At 47.9% G+C, this 23,756-nt stretch overlaps 1 protein-coding gene across 4 annotated transcripts in view; it reads left to right on the forward strand.

The window, feature by feature from the left end:
* Positions 1 to 23,756, forward strand: part of LOC112983597 (ciliogenesis and planar polarity effector 1-like) — a 239,110-nt gene that overhangs the window by 172,265 nt on the left and 43,089 nt on the right. For 3 of the 4 annotated variants that reach the window (XM_064502755.1, XM_064502756.1, XM_064502758.1), the window contains exons 5-12: positions 14,717 to 14,949; positions 15,300 to 15,406; positions 16,909 to 17,065; positions 17,841 to 17,944; positions 18,082 to 18,264; positions 20,064 to 20,313; positions 21,399 to 21,551; positions 22,497 to 23,257. In XM_064502755.1, the coding sequence (XP_064358825.1) occupies positions 14,717 to 14,949; positions 15,300 to 15,406; positions 16,909 to 17,065; positions 17,841 to 17,944; positions 18,082 to 18,264; positions 20,064 to 20,313; positions 21,399 to 21,551; positions 22,497 to 23,257 (1,948 nt within the window). The remainder of the gene's footprint in view (positions 1 to 14,716; positions 14,950 to 15,299; positions 15,407 to 16,908; positions 17,066 to 17,840; positions 17,945 to 18,081; positions 18,265 to 20,063; positions 20,314 to 21,398; positions 21,552 to 22,496; positions 23,258 to 23,756) is intronic. The other variant, XM_064502757.1, reaches the window with a different exon arrangement.

A 23,756-nucleotide genomic window follows, 5' to 3' on the forward strand; every position in this document is an offset into this window, starting at 1 on the left:
GTGGATGTCGACAGCTGCGTAGCCATGGGTAGACATGGATGTGGAGGGGCGTGCGTAAGTATCGATTGGTGTGGCTAGGTGTCGATCTGGACGGGCATTTTAGGTTTTGGGCCTGGTTTTGGGCCCTGGCCATGGCCACTCCTATTCTTGTTAGGCATGCAAGGAGTCTCGTCATCGATAGCTCTCGATCTCGAGGGGCATCGAAGCCTGTGCAATTCCACACCTATCGATAGGCATCGATATCCATCGGCATCGATAATATCGCTGCCGATGGATATCGATGCCTATCGATAGGCGGCGAGAGCAGCCGATCTCGAGAGGCATGCAGAGCTTTTGGTGTGTGGGCCCTGTTGCTCCTGGGAAGCAGCGAGGCCTCTTGACATTGACCGTTTTTGGGATCGTGGGCCCTTCCGGAGCATTGATCTGCATAGGCATGGCGCGGGAAGGACACGCAGAGATAGCGAGCCCTGTCTCTCTGCGTGACAAGCTGTGGATGTCGACAGCTGCGTAGCCAGGGGTAGGCATGGATGTGGAGGGGCATGCGTAAGTATCGATTGGTGTGGCTAGGTGTCGATCTGGACGGTGCATTTTAGCTTTTGGGCCGGGTTTGGGGCCAGGGCCGTGGCCACTCCTATTCTTGTTAGGCATGCAAGGAGTCTCGCCATCGATAGCTCTCGATCTCAAGGGGCATCGAAGCCTGTGCAATTCCACACCTATCGATAGGCATCGATATCCATCGGCATCGATAATATCGCTGCCGATGGATATCGATGCCTATCGATAGGCGGCGGGAGCAGCCGATCGCGAGAGGCATGCAGAGCTTTTGGTGTGTGGGCCGTGTTGCTCTCGGGAGGCACCGAGACCCCTCGACATTGACCGTTTTTGGGATCGTGGGCCCTTCCGGAGCATTGATCTGCATAGGCATGGCACGGGAAGGACACGCAGAGATAGCGAGCCCTGTCTCTCTGCGTGACAAGCTGTGGATGTCGACAGCTGCGTAGCCAGGGGTAGGCATGGATGTGGAGGGGCGTGCGTAAGTATCGATTGGTGTGGCTAGGTGTCGATCTGGACGTGCATTTTAGCTTTTGGGCCGGGTTTGGGGCCGTGGCCGTGGCCGCTCCTATTCTTGTTAGGCATGCAAGGAGTCTCGCCATCGATAGCTCTCGATCTCGAGGTGCATTGAAGCCTGTGCAATTCCACACCTATCGATAGGCATCGATATCCATCAGCATCGATAATATCGCTGCCGATGGATATCGATGCCTATCGATAGGCGGCGAGAGCAGCCGATCGCGAGAGGCATGCAGAGGTTTTGGTGTGTGGGCCGTGTTGCTCTCGGGAGGCACCGAGACCCCTCGACATTGACCGTTTTTGGGATCGTGGGCCCTTCCGGAGCAGTGATCTCCACAGACATCGTGCGGGAAGGACACGCAGAGATAGCGAGCCCTGTCTCTCTGCGTGACAAGCTGTGGATGTCGACAGCTGGGTAGCCAGGGGTAGGCATGGATGTGGAGGGGCGTGCATAAGTATCGATTGGTGTGGCTAGGTGTCGGTCTGGACGGGTATTTTAGGTTTTGGGCCGTGGCCGTGGCCGCTCCTATTCTTGTTAGGCATGCAAGGAGTCTCGCCATCGATAGCTCTCGATCTCGAGGGGCATCGAAGCCTGTGCAATTCCACACCTATCGATAGGCATCGATATCCATCGGCATCGATAATATCGCTGCCGATGGATATCGATGCCTATCGATAGGCGGCGAGAGCAGCCGATCGCGAGAGGCATGCAGAGCTTTTGGTGTGTGGGCCCTGTTGCTCCTGGGAAGCACCGAGGCCTCTCGACATTGACCGTTTTTGGGATCGTGGGCCCTTCCGGAGCATTGATCTCCACAGGCATGGCGCGGGAAGGACACGCAGAGATAGCGAGCCCTGTATCTCTGCGTGACAAGCTGTGGATGTCGACAGCTGCGTAGCCAGGGGTAGGCATGGATGTGGAGGGGCGTGCGTAAGTATCGATTGGTGTGGCTAGGTGTCGATCTGGACGGGCATTTTAGGTTTTGGGCCTGGTTTTGGGCCGTGGCCGTGGCCGCTCCTATTCTTGTTAGGCATGCAAGGAGTCTCGCCATCGATAGCTCTCGATCTCGAGGTGCATCGAAGCCTGTGCAATTCCACACCTATCGATAGGCATCGATATCCATCGGCATCGATAATATCGCTGCCGATGGATATCGATGCCTCTCGATAGGCAGCGGGAGCAGCCGATCGCGAGAGGCATGGAGAGCTTTTGGTGTGTGGGCCGTGTTGCTCTTGGGAAGCACCGAGGCCCCTCGACATTGACCGTTTTTGGGATCGTGGCCGTTTCTGGAGCATTGATCTGCATAGGCATGGCGCGGGAAGGACACGCAGAGATAGCGAGCCCTGTCTCTCTGCGTGACAAGCTGTGGATGTCGACAGCTGCGTAGCCAGGGGTAGGCATGGATGTGGAGGGGCGTGCGTAAGTATCGATTGGTGTGGCTAGGTGTCGATCTGGACGGGTATTTTAGGTTTGGGGCCGTGGCCGTGGCCACTCCTATTCTTGTTAGGCATGCAAGGAGTCTCGCCATCGATAGCTCTCGATGTCGAGGGGCATCGAAGCCTGTCCAATTCCACACCTATCGATAGGCATCGATATCCATCGGCATCGATAATATCGCTGCCGATGGATATCGATGCCTATCGATAGGCGGCGGGAGCAGCCGATCGCGAGAGGCATGCAGAGCTTTTGGTGTGTGGGCCCTGTTGCTCCTGGGAAGCACCAAGGCCTCTCGACATTGACCATTTTTGGGATCGTGGGCCCTTCCGGAGCATTGATCTCCACAGGCATGGCGCGGGAAGGACACGCAGAGATAGCGAGCCCTGTCTCTCTGCGTGACAAGCTGTGGATGTCGACAGCTGCATAGCCAGGGGTAGGCATGGATGTGGAGGGGCGTGCGTAAGTATCGATTGGTGTGGCTAGGTGTCGATCTGGACGGGTATTTTAGGTTTTGGGCCGTGGCCGTGGCCGCTCCTATTCTTGTTAGGCATGCAAGGAGTCTCGTCATCGATAGCTCTCGATGTCGAGGGGCATCGAAGCCTGTCCAATTCCACACCTATCGATAGGCATCGATATCCATCGGCATCGATAATATCGCTGCCGATGGATATCGATGCCTATCGATAGGCGGCGGGAGCAGCCGATCGCGAGAGGCATGCAGAGCTTTTGGTGTGTGGGCCCTGTTGCTCCTGGGAAGCACCAAGGCCTCTCGACATTGACCGTTTTTGGGATCGTGGGCCCTTCCGGAGCATTGATCTCCACAGGCATGGCGCGGGAAGGACACGCAGAGATAGCGAGCCCTGTCTCTCTGCGTGACAAGCTGTGGATGTCGACAGCTGCGTAGCCAGGGGTAGGCATGGATGTGGAGGGGCATGCGTAAGTATCGATTGGTGTGGCTAGGTGTCGATCTGGACGTGCATTTTAGCTTTTGGGCCGGGTTTGGGGCCATGGCCGTGGCCGCTCCTATTCTTCTTAGGCGTGCAAGGAATCTCGCCATCGATAGCTCTCGATCTCGAGGGGCATCGAAGCCTGTGCAATTCCACACCTATCGATAGGCATCGATATCCATCGGCATCGATAATATCGCTGCCGATGGATATCGATGCCTCTCGATAGGCGGCGGGAGCAGCCGATCGCGAGAGGCATGGAGAGCTTTTGGTGTGTGGGCCGTGTTGCTCTCGGGAGGCACCGAGACCCCTCGACATTGACCGTTTTTGGGATCGTGGGCCCTTCCGGAGCATTGATCTCCACAGGCATGGCGCGGGAAGGACACGCAGAGATAGCGAGCCCTGTCTCTCTGCGTGACAAGCTGTGGATGTCGACAGCTGCGTAGCCAGGGGTAGGCATGGATGTGGAGGGGCGTGCGTAAGTATCGATTGGTGTGGCTAGGTGTCGATCTGGACGGGTATTTTAGGTTTGGGGCCGTGGCCGTGGCCGCTCCTATTCTTGTTAGGCATGCAAGGAGTCTCGCCATCGATAGCTCTCGATGTCGAGGGGCATCGAAGCCTGTGCAATTCCACACCTATCGATAGGCATCGATATCCATCGGCATCGATAATATCGCTGCCGATGGATATCGATGCCTATCGATAGGCGGCGGGAGCAGCCGATCGCGAGAGGCATGCAGAGCTTTTGGTGTGTGGACCCTGTTGCTCCTGGGAAGCACCGAGGCCTCTCGACATTGACCGTTTTTGGGATCGTGGGCCCTTCCGGAGCATTGATCTCCACAGGCATGGCGCGGGAAGGACACGCAGAGATAGCGAGCCCTGTCTCTCTGCGTGACAAGCTGTGGATGTCGACAGCTCCATAGCCAGGGGTAGGCATGGATGTGGAGGGGCGTGCGTAAGTATCGATTGGTGTGGCTAGGTGTCGATCTGGACGGGTATTTTAGGTTTTGGGCCGTGGCCGTGGCCACTCCTATTCTTGTTAGGCATGCAAGGAGTCTCGTCATCGATAGCTCTCGATCTCGAGGGGCATCGAAGCCTGTGCAATTCCACACCTATCGATAGGCATCGATATCCATCGGCATCGATAATATCGCTGCCGATGGATATCGATGCCTATCGATAGGCGGCGGGAGCAGCCGATCGCGAGAGGCATGCAGAGCTTTTGGTGTGTGGGCCGTGTTGCTCTCGGGAGGCACCGAGACCCCTCGACATTGACCGTTTTTGGGATCGTGGGCCCTTCCGGAGCAGTGATCTGCATAGGCATGGCGCGGGAAGGACACGCAGAGATAGCGAGCCCTGTCTCTCTGCGTGACAAGCTGTGGATGTCGACAGCTGCGTAGCCAGGGGTAGGCATGGATGTGGAGGGGCGTGCGTAAGTATCGATTGGTGTGGCTAGGTGTCGATCTGGACGTGCATTTTAGCTTTTGGGCCGGGTTTGGGGCCGTGGCCGTGGCCGCTCCTATTCTTGTTAGGCATGCAAGGAGTCTCGCCATCGATAGCTCTCGATCTCGAGGTGCATTGAAGCCTGTGCAATTCCACACCTATCGATAGGCATCGATATCCATCGGCATCGATAATATCGCTGCCGATGGATATCGATGCCTATCGATAGGCGGCGAGAGCAGCCGATCGCGAGAGGCATGCAGAGGTTTTGGTGTGTGGGCCGTGTTGCTCTCGGGAGGCACCGAGACCCCTCGACATTGACCGTTTTTGGGATCGTGGGCCCTTCCGGAGCAGTGATCTCCACAGACATCGTGCGGGAAGGACACGCAGAGATAGCGAGCCCTGTCTCTCTGCGTGACAAGCTGTGGATGTCGACAGCTGCGTAGCCAGGGGTAGGCATGGATGTGGAGGGGCGTGCGTAAGTATCGATTGGTGTGGCTAGGTGTCGATCTGGACGGGTTTTTTAGGTTTTGGGCCGTGGCCGTGGCCGCTCCTATTCTTGTTAGGCATGCAAGGAGTCTCGCCATCGATAGCTCTCGATCTCGAGGGGCATCGAAGCCTGTCCAATTCCACACCTATCGATAGGCATCGATATCCATCGGCATCGATAATATCGCTGCCGATGGATATCGATGCCTATCGATAGGCGGCGGGAGCAGCCGATCGCGAGAGGCATGCAGAGCTTTTGGTGTGTGGGCCCTGTTGCTCCTGGGAAGCACCGAGGCCTCTTGACATTGACCGTTTTTGGGATCGTGGGCCCTTCCGGAGCATTGATCTGCATAGGCATGGCGCGGGAAGGACACGCAGAGATAGCGAGCCCTGTCTCTCTGCGTGACAAGCTGTGGATGTCGACAACTGCATAGCCAGGGGTAGGCATGGATGTGGAGGGGCGTGCGTAAGTATCGATTGGTGTGGCTAGGTGTCGATCTGGACGGGTATTTTAGGTTTTGGGCCGTGGCCGTGGCCACTCCTATTCTTGTTAGGCATGCAAGGAGTCTCGTCATCAATAGCTCTCGATCTCGAGGTGCATCGAAGCCTGTCTAATTCCACACCTATCGATAGGCATCGATATCCATCGGCATCGATAATATCGCTGCCGATGGATATCGATGCCTATCGATAGGCGGCGAGAGCAGCCGATCTCGAGAGGCATGCAGAGCTTTTGGTGTGTGGGCCCTGTTGGTCTTGGGAAGCAGCGAGGCCTCTTGACATTGACCGTTTTTGGGATCGTGGGCCCTTCCGGAGCATTGATCTGCATAGGCATGGCGCGGGAAGGACACGCAGAGATAGCGAGCCCTGTCTCTCTGCGTGACAAGCTGTGGATGTCGACAGCTGCCTAGCCAGGGGTAGGCATGGATGTGGAGGGGCGTGCGTAAGTATCGATTGGTGTGGCTAGGTGTCGGTCTGGACGGGTATTTTAGGTTTGGGGCCGTGGCCGTGGCCACTCCTATTCTTGTTAGGCATGCAAGGAGTCTCGCCATCGATAGCTCTCGATGTCGAGGGGCATCGAAGCCTGTGCAATTCCACACCTATCGATAGGCATCGATATCCATCGGCATCGATAATATCGCTGCCGATGGATATCGATGCCTATCGATAGGCGGCGAGAGCAGCCGATCGCGAGAGGCATGCAGAGGTTTTGGTGTGTGGGCCGTGTTGCTCTCGGGAGGCACCGAGACCCCTCGACATTGACCGTTTTTGGGATCGTGGGCCCTTCCGGAGCATTGATCTCCACAGGCATCGTGCGGGAAGGACACGCAGAGATAGCGAGCCCTGTCTCTCTGCGTGACAAGCTGTGGATGTCGACAGCTGCGTAGCCATGGGTAGACATGGATGTGGAGGGGCGTGCGTAAGTATCGATTGGTGTGGCTAGGTGTCGATCTGGACGGGCATTTTAGGTTTTGGGCCTGGTTTTGGGCCCTGGCCATGGCCACTCCTATTCTTGTTAGGCATGCAAGGAGTCTCGTCATCGATAGCTCTCGATCTCGAGGGGCATCGAAGCCTGTGCAATTCCACACCTATCGATAGGCATCGATATCCATCGGCATCGATAATATCGCTGCCGATGGATATCGATGCCTATCGATAGGCGGCGAGAGCAGCCGATCTCGAGAGGCATGCAGAGCTTTTGGTGTGTGGGCCCTGTTGCTCCTGGGAAGCAGCGAGGCCTCTTGACATTGACCGTTTTTGGGATCGTGGGCCCTTCCGGAGCATTGATCTGCATAGGCATGGCGCGGGAAGGACACGCAGAGATAGCGAGCCCTGTCTCTCTGCGTGACAAGCTGTGGATGTCGACAGCTGCGTAGCCAGGGGTAGGCATGGATGTGGAGGGGCATGCGTAAGTATCGATTGGTGTGGCTAGGTGTCGATCTGGACGGTGCATTTTAGCTTTTGGGCCGGGTTTGGGGCCAGGGCCGTGGCCACTCCTATTCTTGTTAGGCATGCAAGGAGTCTCGCCATCGATAGCTCTCGATCTCAAGGGGCATCGAAGCCTGTGCAATTCCACACCTATCGATAGGCATCGATATCCATCGGCATCGATAATATCGCTGCCGATGGATATCGATGCCTATCGATAGGCGGCGAGAGCAGCCGATCGCGAGAGGCATGCAGAGCTTTTGGTGTGTGGGCCGTGTTGCTCTCGGGAGGCACCGAGACCCCTCGACATTGACCGTTTTTGGGATCGTGGGCCCTTCCGGAGCATTGATCTGCATAGGCATGGCGCGGGAAGGACACGCAGAGATAGCGAGCCCTGTCTCTCTGCGTGACAAGCTGTGGATGTCGACAGCTGCGTAGCCAGGGGTAGGCATGGATGTGGAGGGGCGTGCGTAAGTATCGATTGGTGTGGCTAGGTGTCGATCTGGACGTGCATTTTAGCTTTTGGGCCGGGTTTGGGGCCGTGGCCGTGGCCGCTCCTATTCTTGTTAGGCATGCAAGGAGTCTCGCCATCGATAGCTCTCGATCTCGAGGTGCATTGAAGCCTGTGCAATTCCACACCTATCGATAGGCATCGATATCCATCAGCATCGATAATATCGCTGCCGATGGATATCGATGCCTATCGATAGGCGGCGAGAGCAGCCGATCGCGAGAGGCATGCAGAGGTTTTGGTGTGTGGGCCGTGTTGCTCTCGGGAGGCACCGAGACCCCTCGACATTGACCGTTTTTGGGATCGTGGGCCCTTCCGGAGCAGTGATCTCCACAGACATCGTGCGGGAAGGACACGCAGAGATAGCGAGCCCTGTCTCTCTGCGTGACAAGCTGTGGATGTCGACAGCTGCGTAGCCAGGGGTAGGCATGGATGTGGAGGGGCGTGCGTAAGTATCGATTGGTGTGGCTAGGTGTCGGTCTGGACGGGTATTTTAGGTTTTGGGCCGTGGCCGTGGCCGCTCCTATTCTTGTTAGGCATGCAAGGAGTCTCGCCATCGATAGCTCTCGATGTCGAGGGGCATCGAAGCCTGTGCAATTCCACACCTATCGATAGGCATCGATATCCATCGGCATCGATAATATCGCTGCCGATGGATATCGATGCCTATCGATAGGCGGCGGGAGCAGCCGATCGCGAGAGGCATGCAGAGCTTTTGGTGTGTGGGCCCTGTTGCTCCTGGGAAGCACCGAGGCCTCTCGACATTGACCGTTTTTGGGATCGTGGGCCCTTCCGGAGCATTGATCTGCATAGGCATGGCGCGGGAAGGACACGCAGAGATAGCAAGCCCTGTCTCTCTGCGTGACAAGCTGTGGATGTCGACAGCTGCGTAGCCAGGGGTAGGCATGGATGTGGAGGGGCGTGCGTAAGTATCGATTGGTGTGGCTAGGTGTCGATCTGGACGGGCATTTTAGGTTTTGGGCCTGGTTTTGGGCCGTGGCCGTGGCCGCTCCTATTCTTGTTAGGCATGCAAGGAGTCTCGTCATCGATAGCTCTCGATCTCGAGGGGCATCGAAGCCTGTGCAATCCCACACCTATCGATAGGCATCGATATCCATCGGCATCGATAATATCGCTGCCGATGGATATCGATGCCTCTCGATAGGCAGCGGGAGCAGCCGATCGCGAGAGGCATGGAGAGCTTTTGGTGTGTGGGCCGTGTTGCTCTTGGGAAGCACCGAGGCCCCTCGACATTGACCGTTTTTGGGATCGTGGCCATTTCTGGAGCATTGATCTGCATAGGCATGGCGCGGGAAGGACACGCAGAGATAGCGAGCCCTGTCTCTCTGCGTGACAAGCTGTGGATGTCGACAGCTGCGTAGCCAGGGGTAGGCATGGATGTGGAGGGGCGTGCGTAAGTATCGATTGGTGTGGCTAGGTGTCGATCTGGACGGGTATTTTAGGTTTGGGGCCGTGGCCGTGGCCGCTCCTATTCTTGTTAGGCATGCAAGGAGTCTCGCCATCGATAGCTCTCGATGTCGAGGGGCATCGAAGCCTGTGCAATTCCACACCTATCGATAGGCATCGATATCCATCGGCATCGATAATATCGCTGCCGATGGATATCGATGCCTATCGATAGGCGGCGGGAGCAGCCGATCGCGAGAGGCATGCAGAGCTTTTGGTGTGTGGGCCCTGTTGCTCCTGGGAAGCACCAAGGCCTCTCGACATTGACCATTTTTGGGATCGTGGGCCCTTCCGGAGCATTGATCTCCACAGGCATGGCGCGGGAAGGACACGCAGAGATAGCGAGCCCTGTCTCTCTGCGTGACAAGCTGTGGATGTCGACAGCTGCATAGCCAGGGGTAGGCATGGATGTGGAGGGGCGTGCGTAAGTATCGATTGGTGTGGCTAGGTGTCGATCTGGACGGGTATTTTAGGTTTTGGGCCATGGCCGTGGCCGCTCCTATTCTTGTTAGGCATGCAAGGAGTCTCGTCATCGATAGCTCTCGATCTCGAGGGGCATCGAAGCCTGTCTAATTCCACACCTATCGATAGGCATCGATATCCATCGGCATCGATAATATCGCTGCCGATGGATATCGATGCCTATCGATAGGCGGCGAGAGCAGCCGATCTCGAGAGGCATGCAGAGCTTTTGGTGTGTGGGCCCTGTTGCTCCTGGGAAGCACCGAGGCCTCTCGACATTGACCGTTTTTGGGATCGTGGGCCCTTCCGGAGCATTGATGTGCATAGGCATGGCGCGGGAAGGACACGCAGAGATAGCGAGCCCTGTCTCTCTGCGTGACAAGCTGTGGATGTCGACAGCTGCGTAGCCAGGGGTAGGCATGGATGTGGAGGGGCGTGCGTAAGTATCGATTGGTGTGGCTAGGTGTCGATCTGGACGGGTATTTTAGGTTTGGGGCCGTGGCCGTGGCCGCTCCTATTCTTGTTAGGCATGCAAGGAGTCTCGCCATCGATAGCTCTCGATGTCGAGGGGCATCGAAGCCTGTGCAATTCCACACCTATCGATAGGCATCGATATCCATCGGCATCGATAATATCGCTGCCGATGGATATCGATGCCTATCGATAGGCGGCGGGAGCAGCCGATCGCGAGAGGCATGCAGAGCTTTTGGTGTGTGGGCCCTGTTGCTCCTGGGAAGCACCGAGGCCTCTCGACATTGACCGTTTTTGGGATCGTGGGCCCTTCCGGAGCATTGATCTCCACAGGCATGGCGCGGGAAGGACACGCAGAGATAGCTAGCCCTGTCTCTCTGCGTGACAAGCTGTGGATGTCGACAGCTCCATAGCCAGGGGTAGGCATGGATGTGGAGGGGCGTGCGTAAGTATCGATTGGTGTGGCTAGGTGTCGATCTGGACGGGTATTTTAGGTTTTGGGCCGTGGCCGTGGCCACTCCTATTCTTGTTAGGCATGCAAGGAGTCTCGTCATCGATAGCTCTCGATCTCGAGGGGCATCGAAGCCTGTCTAATTCCACACCTATCGATAGGCATCGATATCCATCGGCATCGATAATATCGCTGCCGATGGATATCGATGCCTATCGATAGGCGGCGAGAGCAGCCGATCTCGAGAGGCATGCAGAGCTTTTGGTGTGTGGGCCCTGTTGCTCCTGGGAAGCACCGAGGCCTCTCGACATTGACCGTTTTTGGGATCGTGGGCCCTTCCGGAGCATTGATCTGCATAGGCATGGCGCGGGAAGGACACGCAGAGATAGCGAGCCCTGTCTCTCTGCGTGACAAGCTGTGGATGTCGACAGCTGCGTAGCCAGGGGTAGGCATGGATGTGGAGGGGCATGCGTAAGTATCGATTGGTGTGGCTAGGTGTCGATCTGGACGGTGCATTTTAGCTTTTGGGCCGGGTTTGGGGCCATGGCCGTGGCCGCTCCTATTCTTGTTAGGCATGCAAGGAGTCTCGCCATCGATAGCTCTCGATCTCGAGGGGCATCAAAGCCTGTGCAATTCCACACCTATCGATAGGCATCGATATCCATCGGCATCGATAATATCGCTGCCGATGGATATCGATGCCTATCGATAGGCGGCGGGAGCAGCCGATCGCGAGAGGCATGCAGAGCTTTTGGTGTGTGGGCCGTGTTGCTCTCGGGAGGCACCGAGACCCCTCGACATTGACCGTTTTTGGGATCGTGGGCCCTTCCAGAGCAGTGATCTCCACAGGCATCGTGCGGGAAGGACACGCAGAGATAGCGAGCCCTGTCTCTCTGCGTGACAAGCTGTGGATGTCGACAGCTGCGTAGCCAGGGGTAGGCATGGATGTGGAGGGGCGTGCGTAAGTATCGATTGGTGTGGCTAGGTGTCGATCTGGACGTGCATTTTAGCTTTTGGGCCGGGTTTGGGGCCGTGGCCGTGGCCGCTCCTATTCTTGTTAGGCATGCAAGGAGAGTCTCGCCATCGATAGCTCTCGATGTCGAGGGGCATCGAAGCCTGTGCAATTCCACACCTATCGATAGGCATCGATATCCATCGGCATCGATAATATCGCTGCCGATGGATATCGATGCCTATCGATAGGCGGCGGGAGCAGCCGATCGCGAGAGGCATGCAGAGCTTTTGGTGTGTGGGCCCTGTTGCTCCTGGGAAGCACCGAGGCCTCTCGACATTGACCGTTTTTGGGATCGTGGGCCCTTCCGGAGCATTGATCTGCATAGGCATGGCGCGGGAAGGACACGCAGAGATAGCGAGCCCTGTCTCTCTGCGTGACAAGCTGTGGATGTCGACAGCTGGGTAGCCAGGGGTAGGCATGGATGTGGAGGGGCGTGCGTAAGTATCGATTGGTGTGGCTAGGTGTCGATCTGGACGGGTATTTTAGGTTTTGGGCCGTGGCCGTGGCCGCTCCTATTCTTGTTAGGTATGCAAGGACTTTCGCCATCGATAGCTCTCAATCTCGAGGGGCATCGAAGCCTGTGCAATTCCACACCTATCGATAGGCATCGATATCCATCGGCATCGATAATATCGCTGCCGATGGATATCGATGCCTATCGATAGGCGGCGGGAGCAGCCGATCGCGAGAGGCATGCAGAGCTTTTGGTGTGTGGGCCGTGTTGCTCTCGGGAGGCACCGAGACCCCTCGACATTGACCGTTTTTGGGATCGTGGGCCCTTCCGGAGCATTGATCTCCACAGGCATGGCGCGGGAAGGACACGCAGAGATAGCGAGCCCTGTCTCTCTGCGTGACAAGCTGTGGATGTCGACAGCTGCGTAGCCAGGGGTAGGCATGGATGTGGAGGGGCGTGCGTAAGTATCGATTGGTGTGGCTAGGTGTCGATCTGGACATGCATTTTAGCTTTTGGGCCGGGTTTGGGGCCATGGCCGTGGCCGCTCCTATTCTTGTTAGGCATGCAAGGAGTCTCGCCATCGATAGCTCTCGATCTCGAGGGGCATCAAAGCCTGTGCAATTCCACACCTATCGATAGGCATCGATATCCATCGGCATCGATAATATCGCTGCCGATGGATATCGATGCCTATCGATAGGCGGCGGGAGCAGCCGATCGCGAGAGGCATGCAGAGGTTTTGGTGTGTGGGCCGTGTTGCCCTCGGGAGGCACCGAGGCCTCTTGACATTGACCATTTTTGGGATCGTGGGCCCTTCCGGAGCATTGATCTCCACAGGCATGGCGCGGGAAGGACACGCAGAGATAGCGAGCCCTGTCTCTCTGCGTGACAAGCTGTGGATGTCGACAGCTGCATAGCCAGGGGTAGGCATGGATGTGGAGGGGCGTGCGTAAGTATCGATTGGTGTGGCTAGGTGTCGATCTGGACGGGTATTTTAGGTTTTGGGCCGTGGCCGTGGCCGCTCCTATTCTTGTTAGGCATGCAAGGAGTCTCGCCATCGATAGCTCTCGATCTCGAGGGGCATCGAAGCCTGTCTAATTCCACACCTATCGATAGGCATCGATATCCATCGGCATCGATAATATCGCTGCCGATGGATATCGATGCCTCTCGATAGGCAGCGAGAGCAGCCGATCGCGAGAGGCATGCAGAGCTTTTGGTGTGTGGGCCGTGTTGGTCTTGGGAAGCAGCGAGGCCTCTTGACATTGACCGTTTTTGGGATCGTGGGCCCTTCCGGAGCATTGATCTGCATAGGCATGGCGCGGGAAGGACACGCAGAGATAGCGAGCCCTGTCTCTCTGCGTGACAAGCTGTGGATGTCGACAGCTGCGTAGCCAGGGGTAGGCATGGATGTGGAGGGGCGTGCGTAAGTATCGATTGGTGTGGCTAGGTGTCGATCTGGACGGGCATTTTAGGTTTTGGGCCGTGGCCGTGGCCGCTCCTATTCTTGTTAGGCATGCAAGGAGTCTCGCCATCGATAGCTCTCGATGTCGAGGGGCATCGAAGCCTGTGCAATTCCACACCTATCGATAGGCATCGATATCCATCGGCATCGATAATATCGCTGCCGATGGATATCGATGCCTCTCGATAGGCGGTGGGAGCAGCCAATCGCGAGAGGCATGCAGAGCTTTTGGTGTGTGGGCCATGTTGCTCTTGGGAAGCACCGAGGCCCCTCGACATTGACCGTTTTTGGGATCGTGGGCCCTTCCGGAGCATTGATCTGCATAGGCATGGCGCGGGAAGGACACACAGAGATAGCGAGCCCTGTCTCTCTGCGTGACAAGCTGTGGATGTCGACAGCTGCGTAGCCAGGGGTAGGCATGGATGTGGAGGGGTGTGCATAAGTATCGATTGGTGTGGCTAGGTGTCGATCTGGACGTGCATTTTAGGTTTTGGGCTGGGTTTTGGGCCGTGGCCATGGCCGCTCCTATTCTTGTTAGGCATGCAAGGAGTCTCGCCATTCGTACCTCTCAATAACGAGGGGCATCGAAGCCTGTCCAATTCCACACCTATCGGTAGGCATCGATATCCATCGGCATCGATAATATCGCTGCCGATGGATAGCGATGCCTATCGATAGCTGGCGGGAGCCGCCGATCGTGAGAGGCATGCAGAGCTTTTGGTGTGTGGGCCGTGTTGCTCTTGGGAGGCACCTAGGCCTCTCAACATTGACTGTTTTTGGAATGGCGGGGCCTTTCGGAGCATTGATCTGCATGGCAATGCAACTTATGCATTTATTCATAATTATCATGTAAGACTTCAAGATTTCAAGAAACATCTCCTCTGGAAAGATCTACGTGAAATTCATAGAATGTATAAAAATGATGATCCAGTCTGACATTACCACTGCAGAAGGTCTGCTACTAGTGATCAGATTTGGAAATATAAGGTCTTCAACATGGAAGCTTGAATTTGTTGTGACTGATAAGAAAGAAATTTCCTTTCTTTGTAGAATATAAATCCAACAGAAAAGAAGAAACTATTCTGATTCATTGTTTTTTTTTCCAGAGTGTTTAATGCGATTGTACTTGTATATATCTGGAGATGGCAGAAAGGTACTATTCACTACTCCTACGGCATGTGTCTTTGTGTGGGAGAGCACAGAGCATGAAAGCACATACTATTCTAAAAATTCTTCAGTGGCTGGGCGTTGGACGCAAATTTTGCCTGATGAGTCAGTCATGTTGCCTTCTACTGATGAGAAAGAAACTGGAGTGCATGCTTCTTTCATACAGAATGAGGTAAAAAAAAAAACAAGCCCTAAATCAACACTTCTCCTCTCTTAAGTAAATTGGAGCCTCAGAAGCTACAGTGAGTTCTAAGAGTTATGTCTTTGGTGTTGTGTGTAGGCCTAATTGTTCAGTTCATATTAGGTTTAATAACAGCATAAGAACGGCCAAACTGGATCAGCTCAAAGTTCATCTAGCCCAGTGTCTTCTCATCTGCCTTTACATTTCTGAATGACAACATTATGTTATTTAATCTGAATTGTAATAGCTATAGAGCTAAATACATAAGTCATTATACAGGAAACGGTGCGTAATCGGGTTTTGGTTGGTTTTTTTTTGTTTGTGTGATTGTTTTCCTCCAGATTCTGGGTGATTGCTGTTTGTGCACTTTTGTGTTCTACTCCGGAGAGTGCTTGGTGCTCACATTTTTGGCTCTCCGGTGGTATGAAAATAGCCTCAGATGTGTTAGGTGAGTTCAAAGCTATTTGAAATTATATTAGTTTAAGAGGAAGAGTTTATAATAAAGTGCTTCAGAGTCAGGATTCAAAGCCGCATATCAGCACATGCTATTTGCATAATATACAGTTAGCTAATGGTTACAAACACCTGTCTGTATTTGCATATGTACCTTCATAGCTTGCATCACATTATATATCTGTACATGGACAAAATAGTAATTCTGAGGTATTTAAATGTGGTGAATGAAACAGCATATATATGTTCTATAGTTCATTATTGAAAAATGGTTTACACCTAAATAAAACTGAATGTATTTATCACAGTATATATGTGAGTATCTATACATACCTGTGCCTGCACACAGATGTGTTTTTCACTGTCAGGAGGTTTTTTGAATAGCGCTAACAGATTCTCATTTTCTTGCTTTTGCTCATGTTACTAGTATATGCTTTACAGCTTTAAATGCCCATATATCTCTTTCTCTTCTTTATTATAAATATTCATCTATTGTATGTGTTTTCTGTTCCCTTTGTCATCTCCTACACCTAGAATGTATAGATGTATTTATTTATTTTTAACTAGGAGATTATTATCTACTGATAGAGTTAGACTGGTACAACCACTTAAAAATACAATTGAAAATGGTTCTGAGTACATGTATAGTCACTCCATGTGAGTTTAACAGCATATATCCTCTGCAGGATGTCCTACATTTGAAATCGTGCAACTGATGCTTTTTCAAAATTAACATTGATGACTTCCTCCTTGCCTTACTAAAAGCTACCGCTCTTCACTCAATTTGTCAGTAGCGTGGTAGTACGTTTCTGATGATAATACAACAAATCAAAGAGAGCATAATATTCCTAGTGTAGGCCCAGTGTAGAAGTGCATGAGAAAGACTATTTTCTCCTTGTATGCTATAGTATTTGCAGCCTGAAATTGTAACATTTCTCAACCATTTCACTTAATATTTTATGCCTACTGTCACTCAATCTCTTTAGTTAGTTATATATTTTTTTCTCCATCATAACTTTTCATCTTTATTTTTTATCTGTTAGTTAGCATTCTTTCAAGTGCAGTCTTACTCTCATGTTTTCTGTCATGTTTTGAATCTTTATAGATTTTTGTTTAGAGAAGTTTACGGTTAACTTCCTTTTCAAATTCTGAATTGCGCTGTGTTTGATGATGTTATGCTGTCTGATGAGGCTGCTCCTGGCTGGAATATGAATGTCCTAGTTATGTAGCGTGTATCTGCATTTATTGGGATGTTTTATATGCACAGCCCGAATTTCCATCTCATAAAAATCATTCTTATCACTTAGAGACCATTTTTAAACTCTTGTAAATCCCAAATATCTTTTGTCTATAATGGTGTTGAAGACAATGTGATTTTTTATATATATATATGTTTTGTGTTTCTCTGTTTTGGTTGGATTTTTTCTGATGTATGAATCATTCCATTCAGTGCTGCCGAATAACCTCTTGCTTTTGTTGTTCTTTTTTGGTATTTAGTTCTTTGCCATATCAGATTCACTGGGTACAGCAGACTTGTTCTCTTGCTAATCTGGTTCCTCAGTGTGTGTCTGTGAAGTCAAGAGGAGCTTTGCTAACTGCATTTGCAAGAGATGGACTTTTACTTGCAGTAGCTGTTAATCAAAATGATCCAAAGGTATGAACGATAGACAGTGTATCACTTAAGCTAATACTTCAGTTGGAATGAAGTCCGATAAAAGTGGTCTACTGAATTGTTTTAGAAGTGATTTTCAGCAAGGCATTGGATTACATTCATATCAGTACCCACAGCCAAGAAGTTCTGCCCCAACTTGCAATTCTTTGAATGGTGTTATTCAGTTAAGAACTCCATACCAGCCAGTCTTTCATCTAGAATCTTCCAGAAGTACCATAAGAAAGAAACTAAATTTAGGCATAGTATCTGCAAAGGTTTTGGATGATTCTCAGTCAGGCCCCAGCCGAAGATGGGAAAGAGATTATGGTCCCACTGCATAAAGGTATTCCTTCTAACAATTCAAGGAGTCCAAATCTCAGCCCACATCTTTTTGTAGGTTTTAGTGCTGTTGATGTGAGGAAATATTGACCAGCCTATGTAATGTTGAAGAGGAGGTGATGCAGTGTTTCAAAGCCCCAATGCTTATTCACCAGTAAGACCAGATAAGAGGGATCTTAGATTATTTCTGGGATATTAGGGGAAAAAAAAGAGAGAGACAGAATGCATATAATAAGATTTAATTATTTTTCAAGTTTAGAAATATATGTAAGAGTTAACTAGTGCTCTAAATAGTAATGCTAAGTTTTAATGTCACTTTCATATAATTTTTCCAGTATATCAAATTTAATTCATAAATTGCTAATAGAAAGCTTTTTCTTTTTCTTTAACAATAATGGTATTTTGATACAAACTTTTCCATTGTGCTTTTTCTTTTTAGGCAACTCAAATTTTGTTTTTGAACACACAGAATTTTGTAACTGTTTCGGGTAGCCTTAAAGGTTGCAGTAGCAAGAATAGCATGGTCCCATCCAAGTTTGTCAGGTCAGTAACTAATATTGTTTCTCCTGTTACTGTGGTGTCCCAGCCCGGCCTGTCTCCCCCATCTCCCCCAAAATTATCCTGACTTTTGTTACAGTGATTTGACAGAGAGAGACAAATATTTTCCCTGCCCTATTTAGGTCTTATTGGGTTGGCGACATGAGTTGGACTCCTGATAGCCTTTTCTTGGCTTGCATGTTAAAACGTGGATCTTTGATTTTATTGACTTCTATGGGTGAATTGCTGACCTTGATTACTTCAGGCTGCTCTGTAGAATTTGGACCAGCAGAGTTTATTCCATTTCATCCCCTAATAACATACAGGTAAAAGAGTTTGAAAATGGTTATATGTCTTTGTCGTATGATCATATCTTAGTTTCTGATGTATTTTTTACAATTTTAAATAAATTCATCTTTCAAATTCAGTCTTTTGCTTTCCTTGTGTCTTTCTTCTCAATATCTGTTTCTCATTCATAGTTCTCTTCTATTTCTTATAATGGGTTTGTCCTGATGAAAAATTGGCATTGTGGCAATGTAAGTATATGTTATTTAAGTGACTTTTGGGGCTGTTACATGTTTAAGTGTTTATGAAATTAATGATAATTAAAAATATTGGTTTTTTAGTGTAGAGAGAAATCAACTTTTATGGAAATGCCAGAAGTATAGGTTAATATTAATCCAGTGAGATTTCCTTATTGACAACAGGACAATTTTACTTACAGGACTTAATATCACATTTCTATATTAAATCTTTTAAATAAGATATTTGCACAGACAAAAAATAGTTAGGTGTTGAAATACATTTTGGTTATTCCAGGTCCAAATTTTGAAACTGTGGTTTTGGGGTTGCAGGGGGGATAAGTAAAGGAGATCTGAGAGCACTTTTTTTAGCTCAAACTGTGCATTACAAAAAGTAATGCAACCTGAATACTTAGAAGAAACAACATGAAATGTTAACATTACTATATTCTTTTAAAAAGTCCTATTAGAGTTGCCTGACTAAAGCCAGATAGTGTATAAATGTATTACCCCACAAAACATTCAAATCTTTACTGGTGTTTGTTTATACGGTATTTCTAAAATGCTTGGTTTCATCATATCTTAGAAATATCTTAAATATAATCTAGAAGTTTCTAGACTATATCTAGTCTTCTTTAGATAATGCATCCATTGCATGTTGTTTTTATGGATCACAGTAAAACTAACTTATTTTTAGCAGTTATTTTCTTAAGTTAGAATTGGTATTTATACAGTTGGCAAGCAGAGACATACATAACTTAAAACAGACTAATATTAAAGATCTAGTATCTTCTATAATCTTTTAAAAGTATCAAGGATTATTGCAGCCTTCGATATACAAAAGTGGATGAAATGCATATATTACAAGAAAGGATCATAATACCCTATTACACTGGCATATTGAAAAATCAGATATTGAAATGTATTAAAATATGTTAAGTACGTTTATTTAATATATGCAGCTCCCTTAGATTTGAAATAATCTACTAACTTTTGACTGTCAGGAAACAGAAAAAAAACAGTTATTGAACACATTGATGGTGTTAATATTAGAACGCATGCACAGGAGAGCTTTCTGGATCTCCAGTCTTTTCATTGTAAGAAATAGCTTTGGACCTTTGTGTTTTAATTTAAAATATTTCTGTTAAATGACTGAGCTGATTCTGAAATACTAAGATTCTGATTTTGGGTGTCTTTTTTCATACATGACTTTATTTGAAGTTACTTAGCATTTCATCTTGGAAGCATTTTTCATACACTGTCATGCCAGTAGCTCTCCTCAGAATACATAAATTTAAGCAAGCATCTAAAGTTTTGCAGGATGACCACCTTGGATTTGTGCAAGATGTCAGTATTTTTCTACAGTTGCAACTCTGTGAATTAAAAACAACTTTAAGTATTTTCATATTATTTTGTTAGGAAATATTATATAAATCATATCATTTCCAATTTGGCATTAAATTTCTGTATCATAATTTTATTATCTAGCTTTTTGTGTAAGTGGTATAAAATGTTCAGAAGTTATTTTCACTCTATTCCATTAATGATTTTTGCACATGATAGTTGCTTCTCATTTTTTTATGTATCTTTATTTTACTTGCTAGACAGCAGCACTCTTTGTGTCAAGACTCTAGTCAGTCTCTTGGTTCTTCAGCTTCTGAAAGTGACCTTTTGAGACAGAGATTCTCTGTTGCTTCACACTCGAGATTACCCTACCTCCTTGTTTCGGACGGATACATGATAACAGTGCTAAGATTTCCTAACAACCTTTCACCATCAGGATTTGTAAGATCCCTTTTGCTTGATTCAACCCAACGGCTTGAAAATATCCGTCAGAATTTCATGAACTGTAAGGTAAAGTTATGGATTTTGTTCATGGGCTTTAAGTAAAAAACTTGATAAGTATAAAAATGCACAATTTTAAACAAAATACCTCGATTTACTTTATTGTGAAATTTGCATAGATTCCTTTAAATTATACTTTTGTTTTGAGAACACTGATTTGGAAAACACTGAATACACAGTTTTCTCTGAAACTGTTCCTTTGTTTGGGTAGCGTTTCAGTGAAATGTAATAAAGGGGACGGTCTAAACTGTCATTATAAAATCTCTTCAGATAACTTTAAAAGAAATTGAATGGATTTATGTATCTATAGAGTTGGATCAGAGCAGTGACAGATATTATGCTACTCTGACCAGTTCATCCTTTCAGAATGATTCAGAAAGGATGCTCTAAAACCTCTCTATCTTAGAGAGGTTGCTGCTGTTTTAGAGCAGGCAACAGCAGTCCCAGTGATAATGCGAGCATGTACCCATTAGGTCCTCAACTGGCATTGTCAATTCAAGCTCGCTAGACCGCTTTTGGGTTTATTTTTCAGTCACTTACAAATTGAGGTAAATATGGAAAAAGGGAAATCTTTGAAAGAAGGGCTTTTGCAGCTACTATCAACCACCTAAATCCCTAAGATGTAATAGATATTGAGAGGTTTTGTGTTTGCTAATAGACACTGAATGCCAATTGTCTTCCAGTGGCTGTTTGTATTTTGAATTTTTGGAGATGCATGATATGATGGCTTTCATGAATGAGATAGAAGAGTGGACAAGGATTTGAGGACTTACAGGTGTATTGTTATTAAGAACACAAGAAAGTCCTACGTATTTGGAAGTTTGTGGGATCATTTGACAGATCAAGAAAGCATATTCTTTCAGCATGAAGTAAAATAAAGTCTGGTGTAGAAAACATACTGCGTTCCCAAAGCATAGCCAAATGATAGTTTGTTTCTCTGCAACATGCCCTCTGACCTGTTCTCTCTTTCTGTCTGGGGTTTTCAAATTAAAGCTTTTTATAGCAGGGACCAGATTCCTTGTTTTGGTTAGGAAGTTTGGTTTGTTGTTACTAGAGACATATAACATGTTTTGCATTATTATTGTTTCTTTTAGTCTAAAGGGAGACGGCTGGGCTTACGATCACTATTGTCTTTAAAAGCTAGTCTTTTGAAACACAGTCAAAATCAAAGCTCTATCTTTCCCACCATTCCAAAATTCCTGGAGGAGGACACAACAGAAATGAGTGAGAAAACCACGGATTTACAGGTATTTAATAGCATTTTTTACACCTATAATTAGGCAAATGATTTAATTTTAAGATGTTATAAATGTAAAGAGTTTTTAAAAAATATTTTAGGTATATTTGCGCTTACTAAGGATATTTAAAGTAATTTCATATTTGGTTAAGTTCTCAATTTTTTATAGGTACAAGAGATGGTTGATTTTTCTCAAATGACACTTTTGTTTTCAAACATCTTAGTATTCTGTCAGAAACGAAATAACTTTTTTAGAAATACATACTGATGTACATCTCCATCAGTTTGTTCTATTTTTAGCTTCACCGTATAATGTTACACATACAAGAGCTATGAAGTATATTAAGTATAACAGTATTAGTAAATAGTAAATTAGTAAATAATATTATTAGTAAATAAAATACTTATCCTCAATTTTAGACTTGCATCAATTCTAAAATCTGAATATGTTTTTAGGTAGAATGGCTCTATGATCGAAGTCATTGTGCAACCTTTCCCAACTCCACTTCATGCTTTGTCTTTTAATTTGTTTCTCTGATGGAGTTTCTCATTCTAGGACGTGTATCTGAGCTTTTGGTAAATGGTTTTAATACCTTACAGATATCTGGAAGAAACACTTCCTGATGTTCTATGCTTCTCTTAGTAGTAAAGGACAGGATTTCAGTTTCTGTTTTAGAAACTGTTGTTGTATGTACAGTGTAATTTTTTTTTGTTAGGTAATAGATTTCTATCTACACAGCTATTACAAATAACCATATCTAGGTTTTCACTCTAAATGAAACTGCTAAGGAATTACATTTACTAGCAATGTAGCTGCCTTATCCAGAATAGCTACACAGGAAATTAATGGAGAATAAAGATTCATTTGTGAGACCAACAGAACTGTAATTTCTTGCAGTCTGTTCTTAGAAAATGGGCTTGAATTAAACTTTTTTTTTTCCCCTGTCTGATTTAGGATTGTGAAGAAGAATCAGATGATGAAAAGCAGTTTCAAAATAGCCCGTCCAGCTTCTCTAGCCAAAGAATCAGTTCATTTGTTAGTAAAGCTGATCAAGGCCGTTTGGAATTTGCATCGATGTTTGATACTATTCATGCAAAAGATGTTACTGAAGAAAAAGATAACTTATCGGTGGAACTAAATTCTGTTCAGAAAAATCTCCTTACTGCATGGCAGATAGGAGTTTCAAAAAATATGCAAGAGAAAGATACTTTGCTGAATTATACAGTAAACTGCTTCACCCATTTTTTCAACATGCTGCAGTTCATGAAATGCCCTTCACTAAACCAGGATGCATTTTTAAACAAGACTGTGAAGAATACTCACTGGGTGCATTATATGTTAAAATATTTTCAGCAGTGTTTAACTCTCCTGTATGGGCATTCAAGAGCCAGTCTGACTGGGCATGTGGCAAAGCTGACGTTACAAACTATAAAACTGATCCTTATTCAGCAACAAGATCAGTTGTTCTCAAAAAACCTTTTGGCATGCTTCTGTCTTTTAAGGATGGTTTCTCACACACTAAGTAGCATGTGTATACCACAGTATGAGAATTTTTTTGCATCTCCTGATGTTAATAGTCTTGTGGAGCTTGACTCCCTTGTGGTACCTATTTTCCTAGTTCTTGATGAGAGTGCTACTCAGCAATTCAGCTCAGTGAAATCTCTGCTCAGAGAGCCCCCTCAAACAATAAACCATGATGAAAAAACAGAAAAAAGGTATGATTGATCTCTGCAGGGAAAAAATATTTGAACTACCGTTTTATTTCTTAATCATACAGTAATTATAACATCCTTTTTTTTTTTCTGTGTGGAAAAATCTAACAAACTATTAAAGCATGCAGATTAGGGCTCAGACATATAGTTGAATGTAGTTCAGTTATGGGGACTTAACTAATTACTGCCAGTGAGCTGAGAGATAATTGGTGGGCTAACAACTCACACCAGGTTGCCTGGTAGTCTAGCATCAGTCCAGGTATTGCAGTTTAAGATGTTTTTACTCACAAGCCTGTTGCAAATCTGAGCTGATACATCTAATAGTACTGTACTGGACTGCAGGGACTTTACAGCCCTAGATTTGTGCTCTGCAGTCAGCCTTTTCACTGGCTTCGCTTTTTTCTGTTACGCTATTGTATTTTTCATTGATTTAATTTATAAAGACTGTTACCTGTTTTGAAGGTTTATTGAGGTTATTTCATTTCTCTATTCTTTAGACAGC

Source organism: Dromaius novaehollandiae, chromosome Z, assembly GCF_036370855.1.
Source record: "Dromaius novaehollandiae isolate bDroNov1 chromosome Z, bDroNov1.hap1, whole genome shotgun sequence".
In the NCBI taxonomy this organism is placed as follows: domain Eukaryota; kingdom Metazoa; phylum Chordata; class Aves; order Casuariiformes; family Dromaiidae; genus Dromaius; species Dromaius novaehollandiae.